The sequence below is a fragment of the Panthera leo genome, chromosome A1 (assembly GCF_018350215.1).
Source record: "Panthera leo isolate Ple1 chromosome A1, P.leo_Ple1_pat1.1, whole genome shotgun sequence".
NCBI lineage: Eukaryota > Metazoa > Chordata > Mammalia > Carnivora > Felidae > Panthera > Panthera leo.
Window position 1 is genome coordinate 135,634,941 of NC_056679.1, and position 19,070 is coordinate 135,654,010.

The window sequence follows — 19,070 nt, forward strand, 5'->3', positions numbered from 1 at the left end:
TCTTTTCTCCTTTTACTAGCCAGTCTCAGTTGGAGGGCTGATAGTAAACCTTATTGGTATCTGTGCCTTTAGCCATGCCCATAACCATAACCATGGAGCTTCTCAGGGAAGCTGTCATTCATCTGATCACAGCCATTCCCACCATATGCATGGACACAGTGACCACGGGCATGGTCACAGCCACGGATCTGCAGGCAGAGGCATGAATGCTAACATGAGGGGTGAGTCCTTGCCAAATATTGTCCTACCTTTCAATTGTGTTCTGAATTGACACTGTCTTACTTGTATGAAGTATTAGGCTTCTGGTACAGCTTTATTTTTGTAAAACAATCTGTGGCTAAAAAATAAATAAATAAAGTCATCTGTTGTAGAAAATGCTCACATTGGTTCATAAATGTCAATTTTTAAACAGATTATTACAGAGTCCTTTTCCTGTGACATTTGCATAAATATTATTTGGAACGGGAACACTGAGTGTGTCATTATGAACTTTCACTACAAAAGAACCAGGAAATTTTTATTGTATTATAAATATACATGGGGGAATTTTTATCACTTACTGTGTTAAATTATATATTCTGATGGTTTAATAGAAGTAATTTGCGTAATGTCAAAACTTGGCTCATGTGTGATTTCTAGGAAAACCACACCATCATAAAACTTAACACTCTGTCTTACTGTTGCCTACATTTTTCGCTTTACCACTGGGCTATGAATTGTTTGAGAGCAGTGCCCTTGTTTTTTGTTGTTTTTTTTTTTAAGTACCATCCCCTAGCAGAATTTCTGGTGCATAGTAGATACCCAGTATTGTTTATAAAATGGATAAAATAACTAAATTAGATGTGCTTTCATTTTTAATGTTTTCATGTGTTTTACATGCAGGTGTGTTTCTACATGTTTTGGCAGACACGCTTGGCAGTATTGGTGTGATCGTATCCACAGTTCTCATAGAGCAGTTTGGATGGTTCATTGCTGATCCCCTCTGTTCTCTTTTTATTGCCGTATTAATATTTCTCAGTGTTGTTCCACTGATTAAAGATGCCTGTCAGGTTCTACTTTTGAGATTGCCACCAGAATGTGAAAAAGAACTACATGTTGCTTTAGAAAAGGTACTGTGTGTAATTTCTTTACTATATTTTTTCCTTTTATTGTTATTTTTTAATGTTTTGTTTTATTTTTGAGAGAGAGCATGTGCACACATGCAAACGGGTGGAGGGGCAGAGAGAGGGAGAGAGAGGATTCAAAGTGGGGTCTGCCCTGACAGCAGAGAGCCCAATGTGGGGCTCAAACTCACAAATGGTGAGATCATGACCTGAGCTGAAAATGAACACCGACTGAGCCATCCTGGTGCCCCTATTTTTTCCTTTTAAAATAGCATTTGAAATTGAGTAAGTTGACCCAACTAGGAATGTGAAAAATATGAATGAAGAAAATACAGTCTTATTTAAAGGACATAAAAATAAGTACTGAATAAATGGAGAGATTTTTCTTGGATAGGAAACAGTATTGTAAAGAGGTTGCATTTCTTTTATTTAAATCTCAGTGCAGTTGCCTTTCCTTGGGATTTTTGGGCTTTTTTCCTTATGTTTGTTTTATTTTGTTATCCAGTATTACTTGGAAGCTTATTTGGAAGAGTTAATGCTTGAGAATAACAAAAAAAACCCATAAATTACAGAATTAACTAATAGGATGCTGTTTGGTGATTTTAAAGTTACGGAATTATCCAACACAAATAATAGTTTTGTTTTTGCACAACAGTAAACACATAAATCAATTTTTTTTAAATTGGTGGTCCAGAAACAGACCCAGGAATTTATGGAATTCAGTATGTAGCAAAGCTTGGCATTTTAGATCAGTGGGGAGAAAGGGTGGACCTAATTAATACTTCTACTTAGTGGAATATAAAAAGCTGTATCTTGGGGCGCCTGGGTGGCTCAGTCGGTTGAGCGTCCGACTTCGGCTCAGGTCACGATCTCGCGGTCCGTGAGTTCGAGCCCCGCGTCAGGCTCTGGGCTGATGGCTCAGAGCCTGGAGCCTGCTTCCGATTCTGTGTCTCCCTCTCTCTCTGCCCCTCCCCTGTTCATGCTTTGTCTCTCTCTGTCTCAAAAATAAATAAACATTAAAAAATAATAATAATTAAAAAAAAAAATAAAAAGCTGTATCTCTTTACCACCAAATATCAAAATGTATTTCCAATGTACTAGATATGTAAAAGATAAAAAATAATGAAGGTACTAAAATAAAATAGAAGAATACTTTCAGAGCTACAGAGGTAGAGAAAGCCTTTTTAATAAGCTTAAATTGAAACCAGAAGCCAAAAAAGGACAGAAAAAATCTATAGATTGAAGCAGTTAAAAATTGTTGATTGGCAAAAGACTCCATTAACAAATAAATACAGAAGGCAGACAAGAGAAAAATATTTGCAGCACATATAAGCAACCAGAGACTTACTGTGCATAATTTTTTAAATTAAGAGAGTCTTGGGGCGCCTGGGTGGCTCAGTTGGTTGGGCGGCTGACTTCATCTCAGGTCATGATCTCACAGCTTATGGGTTCAAGTCCTACATTCAGCTTGGAGCCTGGAGCCTGCTTCAGATTCTATGACTCCCTCTCTCTCTGCCCCTCCCCTACTCACATTCTGTCTCTCTCAAAAAATAAATAAACACTAAAAAATTAAAAATTAAAAAAATCAAGAGAGTCTTGAGGCGCCTGGGTGGCTCAGTGGGTTGAGCACCAGCTTCAGCTCAGGTCACGATCTCACAGTTCGTGAGTTTGAGCTCCATATCAGGTTCTGTGCTGACAGTTCAGAGCCTAGAGCCTGCTTCAGATTCTGTGTCTCCCTCTATCTGCCCTTACCCCTCTCATTCTTATTCTCTCTCTCTCTCTCTCTCTCTCTCTCTCTCTCTCTCTTAAAAATAAAAAAATATTTTTATAAAACAAATTTGTTTAAAAAAGAAAGTCTTGTAAGAAAATGGACTAGAATATAAATCAACAATTCACAGAGAAAACAAATACAAAAGAAATTTTTTTCAGCTTGTAGTTTGCCATGTCATATTTTCTTTTAAAGTAAGCCTCACCCATTGTGGGGCTCAAACTCACTCAAGATAAGAGTCACATGCTCTACCAACTGAGCCAACCAGGCACCCTTGCCATATCACATTAAATCAAGATCTGCTGATGAAAAGTTGGCATCTTGAATATTAAAGGAATAGCATCTTAACCCACTGTTTTCATAAATAAAATTAGTAGTACCCTCACCTTCTTGTTATTAGTGAATACTACATTCTTCTAAAAGTGAAAAAAAGTTTTATTTCAAAAATAATGTATGTCCATTATGGGAAAAGGAAAACTTCAAAATACAGAAAAGTACACACACACAAAATCACATATAATTCTACCACCTAGAAAGAAACCTCTTTATATTTTATTTTATTTTATTTTATTTTATTTTATTTTATTTTAGTAATCTCTGCCACCAATGTGGAGCTCAAACTCATGATCAAGAGTTGCATGCTCTAGGGGTTCCTGGGTGGCTCAGTTGGTTAAACGTCCAACTCTTGGTTTTAGCTCAGGTCATGATCTCACGTTTCAGGAGTTCGAGCCCCACATCGGATTCTAAGCTGACAGCACAGAGCCTGCTTGGGTTCTCTCTCTCTCTCTCTCTCTCTCTCTCTCTCTCTCTCTCTCTCTCTCCCCCTCCCCATTTGTGCTGTCTGTGTCTCTCTCAAAATAAGTAAATTAAAAAAATATATTAAAAAAAAAAAAAAAAAAGAGGGGCACCTGGGTGGCTCAGGTGGTTAAGTGTCCGACTTCGGCTCAGATCATGATCTCACCGTTTGTGAGTTCAAGCCCCACGTCAGGCTCTGTGCTGACAGCTCGGAGCCTGGAGCCTGCTTCTGATTGTGTGTCTCCTTCTCTCTCTGTCCCTCCCCTGTTCACGCTCTGTCTCTCACCCTCTCTAAAAATAAAATAAACATTTAAAAAGAAAAAAAAAAAAGAGTTGCATGCTCTACCAACTGAGCCAGCCAGGTGCCCCTGGAAAGAAGCACTTTTAAAAATTGTTTTTCTATATTTTAGGTATTTTGAACATGGCAAAAAACTATTTTGTGCTACTTTGTAAATTTTTCCCCATTTAATTATGTCATATTGATAAATACCTTTAATACATCTTTGATGACAGTGTCCTATTACATTATGTGTGTTGTCTGTTTTTAACCAGTTCTCCATTACTAAGCATAAAGGATATCTTTTGAACATGTTTCTATACTAAATAATATGTGAATGTATGTATCAACACGAGGAAACCATTTAGTCCATTGAATGTATACCAAAGTTTAGCATCGGTAAAGTACCTCTTCAAGAAGGGAAAATGGGTGTGCAACTATTATTCACTTCCCATTCAGAGCTGTCTTCCTTGGCATCACTCTGTTGGAAATATTTTACTTCAAGCAAGTTGTCCCTTTCCTTTCTCACTTCCTTGCTCTCCTTATTATCTTTTTTTTTCTTCTTAAGAGAGGGAGAGAGAGGATCCCAAGCAGGCTCCACACTTGTCAGCACAGAGCCTGATGTGGGGATTGATCCCACGAACCTTGAGATCATGACGTGAGCCGAAATCGAGAGTCAGACACTTAATCATCTGGTTCCTGGACCAAAAAGGTTGCTTTGTGTTAAATAAATTAGGCTTTATGTCCATTTATATCACCTCTTTTTTTATCTTACAGATACAGAAAATTGAAGGATTAATATCATACCGAGACCCTCATTTTTGGCGTCATTCAGCCAGTGTTGTGGCAGGAACAGTTCATATACAGGTGGCATCCGATGTGCTGGAGCAAAGAATAGTACAGCAGGTGATCAGCTTTTCTTTTTAAAGTAATTTCAGTTGAGTTAATTCATGCATAAATTTGCACACATCATAAATTACACAGTTCAGTAATCATTTGACTATTCAAAAACATCAATCTTTTGGCTGTCTAAAGATAATATAACTTATTTTTTACATCTAGATTTGTTTTCTGCCCAAAAATGGTAAAAATTAAGTTTTAATATTTAGAGCACAAGCTTAAGGTAATGTTAAAATATCACTTGTGATCCACCTTGGTTCCCAATAGGTTATCTAGAAATTATTATAAATATAGCTCTAGATTAATAATAATCACAATAAAGTTGGCAAGGTATATGCTATGGTTGGAGGTAAGAATCAAAATAGTTTTAATATCCCTTTTCTAAACATACCAAATTGAAAACAAAAGCTGTTTTCCTTTTCAAATTGGAATGTCAGGTCAGTAATTTACAGGTCTTCTAAAAGATTATATTTAACATTTTACCAAGTAAATAATAAACATTACTTTGAGGATTATCTTTTTTTTTTTATGTTTATTTATATTTGAGAGAGAGCGTGGGCAGGGGAGGGGCAGAGAGAGAGACAGAGACAGAATATGAAGCAGGCTCCAGACTCTGAGCTGTCAGCACAGAGCCCAACGCGGGGCTCAAACTCACAAGCTGTGAGATCATGACCTGAGCCGAAATCAGATATTCAACTGACTCAGCCACCCAGGCGCCCCGGGGATTATCTTTGACTATCTGTGGCTATGAAAAAAATGTCCTATCAGTTATTTAAGACATATGTACTAAATGCACTAATCTAAATGCTTTAAAATGTATGGGTTTTTATAACAGGTTACAGGAATACTTAAAGATGCTGGAGTAAACAATTTAACAATTCAAGTGGAAAAAGAGGCATACTTTCAACATATGTCTGGCCTAAGTACTGGATTTCATGATGTTCTAGCTATGACCAAACAAATGGAGTCCATGAAATACTACAAAGATGGTACTTACATCATGTGAGATAACTCAAGGATTACCTCTGGGGTATGGACAGTGAAGATTAAATTGCTCGGTATTTATAATATTGCCAGAAGGAAGAAAATTGCACATAATTGTACAGAAACATTTTGCTGTATTTGAGACAAATTCTAAAGTTCCCTGCTATGGATCAAGGAATCTTTCATAAAGGAAATTTAAATACAGAATGAAGCATTAATTGTACAAGTAAAATAATTACTTGAATTGTGTGTATAATGAGAATCTTAAAATTTGAACATGATGTGTTACATCATCTTCGAAAATGAACATATAATGATGGATTCTGGTGAAGACCAAAATTACTTCTGTGTGTTTACTTTCTGTCAGAAAACATCTCCATTGTAAATAATGTATTTACATGTTTATTACAACGACCCAAATGAAAAATTTTTAGTCAATTTTTTGCATAGCCCTAGGATAAAATAGGAATAAAAGTTCTATATTTATGGATTTTCTGTATATAAAACTGGTTTCTAATTATAACTTAAATCCATTACGTAAAAGCTGTATTGCCACTTTAAATGTAAACTAAATTATTTAGGAGAAACCAACCACTGAAATGAGACAAGCTGAAATGAGAATAGGGAATTAAAACATTATTGATGTATTGAAAACCAACCACTCTGTAAAATAAATTTTTTTTACTTTTGGTAATATTTGCAAATGAATAATTACTTTATTAGGGTAAAGAATTTTACCAAGTTGTGTGCATATTATTCGATCACTTGTCTTCTTCCTCTGTAGTAGAATGTTCCATTTCTTGTAATGCATCTGCCATTCCAAGTTGCTTATCAAGCTGGTATCCACGCAGTGCTAGGGTTTTCATCTATTCAGTTAGCTCCATATTTTGTGGAATAGCCAGTTGAGAGAATCATAGATAATTGTCAATTCATGTTTGAATTTTCTGCCTTTAGACTAACGTAATTTTTTTTTAAGTTCTGGAACATGTAGATCGATAAGAAATATCAAAGAAAAGGTAGTTATTTTAAAGTTTAGTAGGTAAATCTTGTCCATGAGTACTTGGGCACCATGACATCAAAATACTTACCCTGTAACTACTTTCTATAGCAATATCTAATTTATATTTTTTTCATTTCCAGTTTAAAATGAATTTATAGTCTGAAAAGACTGTATGATAAATATATTATAATATATGCCGTTTTATGAACACCAAAGAATGTTGTTCAAAAGACACTTTTGAATACCTATTTATAAACAGGTGAATATTTTCATTCTTATAATAGGAATTTTGATAAGTAGGATGAATTAATTTTAGTATGGTTACTATTTTCTTATCTATACCATAATGGCGAACATGTATTGTAAATCATATTTTTATCTTACCAATTTTAATATGTGAGAGGTTTTAGAAATTTGTTATAAGTTATTTTGATATTCTCTGTCTTATCTTTACACATTTTCTGGTCCAGAATCTTCAATACATATTAAAATTTTTGAGTGGTGGGAAAATAATCGCATATTGATGTTTTAATGCAATTTTGGTTTGTTAAAAAAAGTTTTAAATAGATAGGTACAATAAATATTGCACCATTATCAAAATTGTCATTTCCCTTTGGAGGCGTATAAACAGCAGGAAAGTTAAATTACTGTGATGAGAGATAAGGTGAGAGAGAGGGCAGGGGCTGAAGGTTAAGGGATTGCAGATGGAAAGTAGCACCAGTGTTAAGAACACCAGGGTACTAGGTCTAGCTCATACAAAACCATGTGATTTGAGGTAAATTAGCTTCTCTGAGTATCTTTTTTTTCCTTATACATAAAGTCAGAATAAAATTTCAAAATTGTAGGGTTATGAGGAGCAAAAGGAATAATGTATGAACAAATAATGTAAGGAAAAAATTTTCTTAATGAATTGAAAGTTGAAAAGGGCTAAATAAAGTTGAGGTTTTTTTACTATTTTAAATCTGCCTTTAAAGGTAGCTTTCAATTTGTCTGTTTTTTTCTATTAAAATCAGCATCCCAAGAGATTAACTACATGTTAAATGTATGAATAAGTTCAAAATAATACCCCAAACAGTAGCCTGTAACAGTTCATTCGCACCAAGAAGAATGGTTATGGTTGTTTACCACACCTACTAATTTTTTTCCCCTTCCCTTTATTCCAAGCATTGTTTTTCCCTTATTACCAACTTGGGAGCTCATGATTTCCACTTAGAATTAACTTTACATCTGTTATAGTATAGATTTATTGTTCCTTTTACATAATAATTGATAAAACTTTTGGGGCGCCTGGGTGGCATCCGACTTCAGCTCGGGTCATGATCTCGTCGTATGAGAGTTCAAGCCCTGCATCAGGCTCTCTGCTTTAAGCACAGAGCCCACTTGAGGTTCTCTGTCTCTGTCTCCTTATCTCCCTGCTCACTCTCTGTTTCTTAAAAATAAAAATAAAACTTTTAAAAAAATAATTTAAAAAATTAACAAACTTTACATTTTTCTAATAATAGAATAATGAAGCTATATATAATTAAATATCTGTAACATAGGATTCGTTTTACTTTTTTTTTTTTTTAATTTTTTTTTTTTAACGTTTATTTATTTTTGAGACAGAGAGAGAGCATGAACAGGGGAGGAGCAAAGAGAGAGGGAGACACAGAATCTGAAACAGGCTCCAGGCTCTGAGCTGTCAGCACAGAGCCCGACGCAGGGCTCGAACTCACGGACCGTGAGATCATGACCTGAGTCGAAGTCGGACGCTCAACCGACCAAGCCACCCAGGCGCCCCAAGATTCGTTTTACTTTAAATTTAGATTATCATTCTCCCCTAAAATTTTAATGCAGAGATGTTTGTTTTTACTAGTTAATGGTCACATTGTTCAAAATTAAAGAGTGAATGGCAAAAAGCTTCACACCTGTCACTCAGATACACAGCTCTCCCTCCTCTCTAGAAATTACCACACTTGGGGCACCTGGGTGACACAGTTGGTTAAGCGTCCGACTCTTGGTTTTGGCTCAGGTCATGATCTCACAGTTCATGAGTTCAAGCCCCGCGCTGGGATCTGTGCTGACAGCCCAGAGATGCAGAGCCTGCTTAGGATTCTGTCTCCCTCCTCTTCCCCTCCCTGGCTGGCTTGCTCTCTTGCTCTCTCAAAAATAAATAAATATAAAAAAAAAAAAAAAAAAAAAAGAAATTACCACACTTTTCTGTTTCTAGTATATCCTTCCAAATACCTTATGAATGTGCAAATATATGTATGTATTATTTTTCCCTTAGAAATTATTCCATACTTGAAGCATTAAGTAGCATCCCCACTTTTTTCCTCAGCTGTGTAGCAACCTGTGATTTAGCAACCCTGCATTTTTTTAGATTGGTTCAGATGTTTTGCTATTACAGACTGCTGATATGAGTAGCTTTGCATGAATATTGTGCATATGAGCAAGTAAATATGTAGAATGTATTCCAACATGCAGGAGTTCAAAGTCAAAGGGTTTAGAGCTTGTATAAATGTGAAAAATATTACTAAGTTGTACTCCATAGAGATTGTGACAGCTTACCGTTCAATCAGCAATGTTAGAGGTCTTAAAATATTTTAAGACCAGGGGTGCCTGGCTGGCTCAGTTTGTAGGGCATGTGACTCTTGACCTCAGGGTGGTTAATTTGAGCCCCATGTTGGGCATAGATATTATAAGTAAACAAACAAATAAATAAATAAATCTCACCTAATAAGAATTCTAACAGTTAAAAAAAAGAATTTTAAGACAATAAAATTCTTAAAAATTTAAGAATTTGGGGGCAAACATTTCTTACAGCCTTAATTCATGTGCAAGTTAAATATGTAGAGATTATATATAGATGCTAAACTGAATTCGATTATAAAACCACTAGTGTTCATTTTTCAGAGTGACCTTTCAGAAGGAAAATTTTCTAGTAAATAATGTATAATAAAATTAAAATGGTAAAGTTGTATTTTTTTAATCGAATTTATTCTATGACTTACTTGTTCCTTGTATCCACAGTACCGTTTCTGAGACGGATAATATTATATTGTCTGCATATAGAAATACAGTGTTCTGTTACATATTTTTCTTTTCTGATATATTTGTTGAGGTACACTTAGGTACACAATGAAATACACAGATTTTAAGTGCTCAGTTCAGTGAGCTCACTCGAGGCAAGTGGGAGGGAACATGAAACATGCAGCCGCTTTGGAGAACTGTTTGCCAATTTCTTTTAAAGTTAAACATATATCTCCCCTGTGACCCAGCAATTCTGTTCCTGGGTATTTACCCAATTTACCCGAGAAATGGAAAGGTGTGTCCACAAAAAGACTTGTATAAGAATGTACCTAGTCATGATATCCAAATACCAGAAACAACCCAAATAGCCGTCAACAAGAAGATGGATAAATAAACTGAGGTATATTCATAGTAGAACAGTACTGAGCAGTTAAAAAAAAAATTACTGTTCTAAAAATGTAGGTAAATATCAAAAACATTATGTCAAGTGAAAGAAGCCAGATTCAAAAGAGTTCTTACTTTATGATTACCTGTATATGAAATCCAAGAGCATCTGGGAGAATCTATTTCCTTGCTCATTCAGATTGTTGACTGAATTCGGTGCTTGTAATTGTAGGACTGAGGTCCCTGTTTCTTTGTTGGTATCCCAGCTTCTAGAGGCCACCTGCATTCCTTGGCTTCCTCCATCTCCAAACCTAGTACCATGGGTCATATGCTCCTCACCTCAAATCTCTCATTTCCTCTCCTACTGTTGTATCTTTCTCTGACCTGTTTTTCTGCCTTTCTCTTCTACTTCTAAGGACTCATGTGGTTACACCAGGCCCATCCATGAAACATATTCAAAGGTATGTTCATATTCTCAGGTTGTAGGCATTAGGGCAAGGAAGTTTCTTTAATTTATTTATTTATTTATTTATTTATTTATTTATTTGAGAGAGAGCAAGGGAGCATGAGCAAAGGAGGAGCAGAGGAAAAGGGAGAGAGAGAAACTTAAGCAGGCTCCATGCCCAGCACAGAGCCCAACACCAGGCTGGATCTCACAACCATGAGATCCTGACCTGAGCTGAAACCAAGAGTCAGACACTTAACCAACTGAGCCACTCAGGTGCCCCAGCAAGGACATCTTAAAGGAGAGTGGCTCATTCTGCCTACCACATGGTTGTCTTGGGGAGACAGAATTTATTGAAAAAGGGGCAAGGGGCACCTTTTTGAAGTAATGGAAATGTTCTATATCTAGATCTAACATAGGTGTATATAATTGGCAAAATCCTTTAATTATAACTTCTATATTATTGCACTTTTTTAAGTGTACCTATAATTTGCTAGTGAGTATTCATTTAGAAGCTACTATATGCTAGGCACTGTATAAACTGTTTACATAATCTCTGCATTTTTTTTCTCATACTCTGGTGTTATCATATACTAAGTTTGCTTTAACTGATCTAGTTCAATAATGCAGGCTGGTGGAGAAGATTTTTTTCAGGTACATTTTGTTCCACTTTATTGCCATTTTCCACTTGAATTTAAAGACCAAGGAGATTTCCCCCTGCAACAAAGTATAGTACACAGATCTATCAATGTTAATACTCACCTAGTTACGGGGAAACATAAGAAAATAATAAATTCAATGGTTTATGGCTTTTTAAACATTCAGTAAATTCATTCATACTCAACAAGAATTTGTGGGAGTCCTTCTTACCAAGACATGGCTATAGGGATAAAGTCATAAGTGAAACAAAGTCCTGCCCTAATGGAGCTGACTTTCTAATCGAGACAGACTAATATGTGAAGAATAGTTTGTGATAGGTGAGAAAAGCAATAACTTATTGGCCCCTTATTGTGTATCAGATGGGCAATGTTCCAAGCAACAAATACAGAATAACCCCCATTTTCTTGATGAGGAAACTAAGGCAGGAAAAGGTTAATTTAGCTTGCCCCAAGTCATACACCTAGTAAGTGGTAAAGTCAACTTTTCAAACCAGGCACTCTGGTTTCAGGACTGACACTCCACTGGAGCACAACACAAGGATAGAGAGTAACATGGTGCTGGAGAATGGCCAAAGAGGATCTCCGTGGAAGCAAACCGGAGAACCTGATTTAAGTAAGGAGGCAAACAATATCTAGAATTCTAGACTATTCTACCAATACCCAGTGGGTTCTAGACTGAGCATCAAATGCAAGGCATCTGGGGCAGGAGGTGCTTAACACGCTAGAAGAAGAGCAGGAAAACCAGTGTGAAAGCAAATCAGGCAGGTGGTGTGGTCAGGACATGGAAAGCTGTAGAGGGCTTGGAGGAAGGGACTTACTGAGCTGATAAGTTTCAAGAGGATCAGCGTGAGAGAGTGACACTGCAACCTTGAGAGTTAGAAGGCTTTTGCCCAAGCCCCAGTGAGAGAGGATGGTGATTTGAACTATGTGACATGTTCATTGCCTCATATTTGTAAGTTTGCCATTTAAAGTAAAAAAAAAAAAAAAAAAAAAAAAAAAAATCAGACACAAACCCTTTCTTCAACACACTCGTTACAGCAGAGAAGATAAGATGAAAATAACTAAAATTCAAGATTTGGAGAGATTTAGTGCCATAAGAGAGTGGCAAAATTCAGTATGGAGAGGTCACTTTTAGCTGAAGGAGGTGGCATTTGACAGATCTAAAGAACTGGTGGAGGGACGCCTGGGTGGCTCAGTCGGTTAAGCGTCCGACTTCAGCTCAGGTCACGATCTCGCAGTCCGTGAGTTCGAGCCCCGCGTCGGGCTCTGGGCTGATGGCTCAGAGCCTGGAGCCTGCTTCCGATTCTGTGTCTCCCTCTCTCTCTGCCCCTCCCCCGTTCATGCTCTGCCTCTCTCTGTCTCAAAAATAAATAAAACGTTAAAAAAAATTAAAAAAAAAAAGAACTGGTGGAAATAAGACGGCAAGGGGCTTAATTCCATCAGAGTGAACTGCGTAAACCCATTAGTATTTCAGTTTTGCATAATCGTGGCTTTCGCGTATGAAATTCTTAGGCCTGTGATTAGAAGGTTTAAGAGGAGGGTGCTGAGGGTACTTGAATACCAGAGTACAAGTTAACCATAGACCTCTAGGGAATCCTATGGGGGCGTTATTGTCTAGCCCTGTGAAAAACGTTAGCTAAATGATACATACTTTTCAAGTGGAGTGTCCCATTTGGGTTTGCTTTGATTTTCCATAGAAGCAAGATAGGAATGCCTAATCTGAAAGGCCGCAAGTTGATACAGTGGGCTGGACACTGGCCTAGGAATCACCACAGCTGTGATCTAAGGGCTGGTCACTTGTTCTCAGATGTAAAATGATGGGGTTTGGGTCCAGTGAACATAAGATTATCCCTTTCATTCCTATGAAATTAAGGCAATAGTTCTATTTATTTTTTATTTTCTTTTAAGGTTTATTTATTTACTTTGGGAGAGAGAGAGTGAAAGCAGGGAAGGGGCACAGAGAGAGGGAGAGGGAGGATCCCAAGGAGATCCACACTGCCGGCACAGAACCTGACCCGGGGCTCAAATTCAAACCCTGAGATCATGACCTGAGCCCAAATCAAGAGTTGAATGCTTAACCTACTGAGACACCCGGGCGCCCGAGGGCAATAGTTCTATTTTTTTATATAATTTTTTTAATGTATATTTTTGAGAGAGAGAGAAGCTTGATCGTGAGCAGATGGGGGCAGGATCAGGGAGTGTGGAAGAGGAGGGGGGAAGGGAGCAGAGAGAGGCAGAGACCCAGAATCGGAACTCCCAGACTCCAGACTCTGAGCTGTCAGCACAGAACCCATCGCAGGGCTCTCACTCACGAGCCATCATGACCTGAGCCAAAGTCGGTCACTTAACCAACTGAGCCACTCAGGTGCCCCAAGGCAATTGTTCTAAATTAAAGTGCGGGAACTTTTTTGTTAAAGGCACCTACCTATTTAGATAAAAGATGCATTAATGGCCTAATATGTATAAAGCAGAGTGGATGACGCAAAGAGGTCTGATAGGGCCTCTGTCCTTACAGTAAAGCAATAGTTACTGAGCATATAAAAATAAGTGAATGAGGGGTGTCTGGGTGACTCAGTCGATTAAGCATTGACTCTTGGTTTCAGCTCAAGTCATGATTTCTGCGCTCGTGAGTTCAAGCCCCAAGTCAGGCTCTGCGCTGCGCTGACAGTGCAGCTCCTGCTTGATGTTCTCTCTCTGTTTTATATATATAGATATATATATATATAGAGATAGAGATAGATATAGATATAGATATCTATATATATATATGAGAAAGAAGAGATCGATGTTGGGAAAAAGACGAAGGAAATATCGCTCTGAGTTCAGAAGAGAAAGAAAACTCTCCTGGGAGATTAGAAAAACCTTTATGGAGAAGAAGGCATACATTGTTAATAGGAAAAATCAGTGGAATTCACGATGATTTTGAACTAGACTTGTCCTCATCCTGGCCACATGACAAAGCGGCTTAAACTCTGAGCTTCAGCTTCCTCAGGAGCATCACAGAGTTTTTGCAGGATCAGTGGCACCTTTCATCTACTCCCCACCTCTGACTCTACCCAACAGCTGATTGTAGAGTTCAGCTGGGCACCATTGCAAGACGTAACTTGTGCTGTAAAGCTTCTGCTCTGGACCAGCCCCCAGGTTACTTAGCCACAGTCTCAGAGCCTCAGGCTACACAGCTTTACTAGACTACTCACTCCACAAAGACTGACTACTGTGTAGAGCAAGTCAGATCACACCGGTAGTGGACTGCAGAAGAGAAGCCTGACTTCAGTTTCCAGGACTAGCACAGGCTCTCATTCTCCCTCACGCCTCTTTGGCCCTTCCTCTTGTTCATTCCCTTTTATCTGCCTCAGCCTTCTTGGCATCCCTTAACTCAGCACAGTAACTAAAGTTACTACAAGGACTGAAATTAGGCTTTGGAGGCACCTGTCTGACTCATCGGAGGAACGTGTGACTCCTGATCTCAGGGTCGTGGATTTGAGCCCCATGTTGGGCATAGAAATTACTTTAAAAAAACCATAAACTTAAAATTTTTTTTAGTGTTTGTTTATTCTTGAGAGAGAGAGCGACAGAGCCCGAGCAGCGGAGGGGCAGAAAAAGAGGGAGACACAGAATCCGAAGCAGGCTCTGAGCTGCTCAGGCTCCAGGCTCTGAGCTGTCAGCACAGAGCCTGACGCAGGGCTCCAACTCACAGACCGTGAGATCCTGACCTGAGCTGACGTCGAGTCGGACACTTAACCGACTGAGCCACCCAGCACCCCTCTTCCCTTTATTCTTAATGTTATATGCCAGCACAGCGTGTTATGGGATCAGTGTTTTGTTCATTTATTTTGCAGAGTGATCAGATGTGAATTCATGAAACTATGTTCTTTGGTCCTGGGAAGTTTTCTTGTATTGTTTATTTAACAGTATCCTCTGTGAATTTTCTCTGGTTTATTTTTCTGGAACTATTAGTTGTATATTAGACCTTGTGGAATGATCCTCTAATTTTCTTTTCTTTTCTATAGTCCATCTCTTTGTCTTTTTATCCTTTTTTTCCTGGGAAATTTCTGTGACTTTCTCTTTCAAACCTATTGCATTTTTAATTTTTGCTGTCGTATTTTTAAGCTTGCAGTGCTGTCTTATAAACTTACTTGTGGATGCATTATTTTTATTTTTCTTATGATATGGGTGGTAACTTTTTTTTATTTTTTAGCTTTCTACTTGAATTGCTTGTTCATTTGAAGTTTCTTTTTGTTTGTTTTGGTCTCTTTCTTTCAAGTTGGAGCATGTCCTCAAATGTCTGGTGCTCAGTGGCTGGCTATTAATAGTTTTTTTTTGTTTACTTATTTGTCTCTTATTTTATTTTTTTATACTTATTTGTTTTTCAGAGAGAGAGAGAGAGAGCACAGAGGAGGGGCAGAGAGAGAGGGAGAGAGAGGATTCAAAGCAGGTTCCACGCTCTCAGCACAGAGCCCAATGTGGGGCTCGAACCCACAAGTTGTGAGATCATGACCTGAGCTGGAGTCCAACATTTAACTGAACTGAGCCACCCAGGCACCCCAGTTTGTTTGTTATTTAAATGTTTATTTATTTTTGAGGGAGAGCACACCTGCACATGTGTGTGAGTGGGGGAGGGGCAGAGAGAGAGGAGAACAGAGGATCTGTAGCAGGCTGTGTACTGACAGCAGACAGCCTGATGCAGGGCTCAAACTCACAAACAGTGAGATAATGACCTGAGCCAAAGTTGGATGCTTAACCAACTGAGCCATTCAGGCGCCCCTGTATATTAATGATTAAGAGTAAAACACTAAAATTGACTAGAAGCTCTGTGTCAGCATGCCAGCATGTCAAGTAATGAGCATCACTTTCAGGGTGACCCAGCCATTTCTTTGGGTAGTCTACCCATCAATATTTTTGAGATTTTTCTTTTCTCTTGGGCAGGTCCACTCCCCAGAGAGGCAAGGCCTTATCTCATTTTGGAGGGTATAAGTTCAGCTACCTGCATTTAGGGGACTGAGTGGAAGAAAGGAATTGGAGGTCTCGCCATTTGGTGTGGAGAATTTTACTTCATCCTCTCTCAACTTGCCCAGCACCTGAATCCAGAGTTCCTTTAGTTCAGCCTCTCCAAACATAAACTTCCAGTCAGCTGGGACCAGAAAGACGCTGTGCTCTCACTGCACTCAAACGTGTAGGAGGGAATCAACTAATTCTGTTTCAGCTCCACCTACACCACCACTTTCATAGGCTCCTGGTACTCCCCATTCCTGAAACCTGCCGGAGCCTATAGCAAGATTCAGTTTGCTTCTTGGTTTTCCACCACTAGCTTAGATTTCAACTTTCTTGGGCTCTCTGGTACTTCCATTACCACTTTTTGATTTGCTTTCCTGCTTCCAAAATGTTGGCATTATTGTCTCCTCACCTATCCTTGAGAGTTACGTGTTTTACTGTCTTCAGGGAGAAACAGTGACTATGTATATTCAGTCTGTCATGTTAAACCCTCATGTCATATTCCCTCAGTGAACCATCGCCTTCTGTTTTCTGAGACAACACTGATCTCCAACCTCTCTGATCTTATTGCCCAATTTTCTTAACAGACTTCTCCCATTTGGTTCAATTTTAAATATGGAGTGCCCCAGGGCTTGCTCTTGGCATCTAGGCTTCTTTACATTCCTCCTCTGGATGACCTGTGTTAGGATTTAAATACCATTTACAGCCAAAGAAGACTTAAGCTCCCTCCCTGGGCTCTGCCTAGTGGACCTCTCCTCCCCCATACCTTTAAGCATTCCAAATGTAGCAGAATTCTTGATCTCCTACTCACAACCTGCCACCCATTAAAAGCTGCTCCTCTCTTAGTCTTTCTGTTTCAGTTACTCAGGTCAAAACCTGGGAGTTACACTTTACTTATTATTATTTAAAGTTTTATTCATTAAGTAATCTCTACATCCAATGTGGGGCTTGAACTCAAGACCCTGAGATCAAGAGTCGCATGCTTATCTGACTGAGCCAGCCAGGCGCCCCTGGGAATTACCCTTGACTCCATTTTCTCTCACTCCCAAGTATGTAAATCATCAAGACACAGCAATAGTCTTTTTTTTTTTTTAATAGATTTTTTTAATGTTTTATTTTTATTTTTGAGAGGGAGACAGAGTGCAAGTGGGGGAGGGTCAGAAAGAGAGGGAGACACAGAATCCAAAGCAGGCTCCAGGCTCCAGGCTCTGAGCTCCAGGCTCCAGGCTCTGAGCTCCAGGCTCTGAGCTGCCAGCCCAGAGCCCAATACTGGCTTGAACTCACCACCCTGAGATCAAGAGTTGCATGCTTATCTGACTGAGCCACCCAAGCGCCCCTCCTACAATAGTTTCTTAATGGCTCCTCTGGCTCTTCTTTTCCTTCCTCCTGCTTCCCTCCTCCTCCCCACCCACATACATTATCTCCACAGTAACTAAGGTAATCTTTCTGAAAGATGGATTATGCCACAGTTTGGCTTGAAACCCTCCAAAAGCTTGCACTGCATTTACATAGCCCAGACTCTTTACCTTGCTTTACAAAGACTTGTGTAATTTTATTCTTTCTAATTTCTTCAATCTCATTTTCACTCTATCCCCTATACTCTAGCTACATGCTTTTCTGAATATGACAAATTCATTGCTATCCCTGGGTATTTAAAAGGCTATTTCCTCTATCTGGAATGTTCTCCTTCTTGTCATTTAAACCTCACCTTAACCTAGGAATTATGTCACCTTCTCAGACCATCCCTGACTACCAAGTCCAAGGTAGCTACCAAGTTACTCTATTTATATCACTTTCTTTTCATTCTCTGCCTAGCACTTAGTAGTATCTGACTTTTCTTTTTTTCACTTTGTTTACTTATTTACCTGTTCTCTCTCTCTCTCTCCCTCTCTCTCTCTATCTGTCTCTCTCTCTTTCTCTTTCTATCTCCCTCTTACTGGAATATAAGGTTTGTGAGAATGAGGATCTTCTCTGTTTTGTTCAGAGATATATTCCTAGCACTTAGAACAGGGCCTGGTATGTAGTCAGCCCTATTAACTTGGCCAGAGGAGAGAACATTGAGTTCATTGACTTCACACTGTATAGTTAGTTCACTTAGGAGAAAGACACACACATTTTTAACTATTGTAAAGAAAGGAGGTGATCCATGGTACTTAATGCTAATTAAGCAAAAACAAAAAACAAAAAACAAAAAAAAGAAAACAAAACTAGCATATTGAATGAGTCTATAGGTATGTACAGAGTTGGCAAGATTTCTCAACTGTGGCTCTACCAGACTATTGACATTTTGGGCTGGATAATTATTTGTTTATGTGTTTGGGAGGGTGGGAGCTGTCCTATGCATTGTAGGAAAAGCTGTGGGAACTGTTCCAAATTAAAGGAAGCTAAATGCAACATCTGGCTCTAGACTGCATCCTCTACTGGAGGAGGGAAGATGCTGTAAGTGACATTATTAGATCAACTGACAAATCTGGAATATAAACTAGGTTGCATTTAATATTGTAATAAAGTAAACTTATGGGGCACCTCAGTTGATTAAGCTGCTGACACTTGATTTTGGCTCAGTTCATGATCTCAGGTTCATGAGATTGAGCCTTGAGATAGGCTTTGTGCTGATAGCTCTGAGCCTGCTTGGGATTCTCTCTCTCCCTCTCTCTGTGCTCTTCACCTGCTCATGTTCATGCACATGTGCACTCTCTCTCTAAAAATAAACATTAAAAACAGTATACTTATGAAATTGATAACTGTATT

The 19,070-nt window shown here is 38.5% G+C and overlaps 1 protein-coding gene across 1 annotated transcript in view; it reads left to right on the forward strand.

Moving 5' to 3' along the window:
- SLC30A5 (solute carrier family 30 member 5) overlaps window positions 1-8,125 on the forward strand; it is a 36,912-nt gene extending 28,787 nt beyond the window's left edge. Inside the window, exons 13-16 of the mRNA XM_042940445.1 lie at window positions 20-221; window positions 883-1,109; window positions 4,721-4,849; window positions 5,679-8,125. Of these exons, the coding sequence (XP_042796379.1) occupies window positions 20-221; window positions 883-1,109; window positions 4,721-4,849; window positions 5,679-5,849 (729 nt within the window). The 3' untranslated portion in view covers window positions 5,850-8,125. The remainder of the gene's footprint in view (window positions 1-19; window positions 222-882; window positions 1,110-4,720; window positions 4,850-5,678) is intronic.
- Window positions 8,126-19,070: the final 10,945 nt, after the last annotated feature.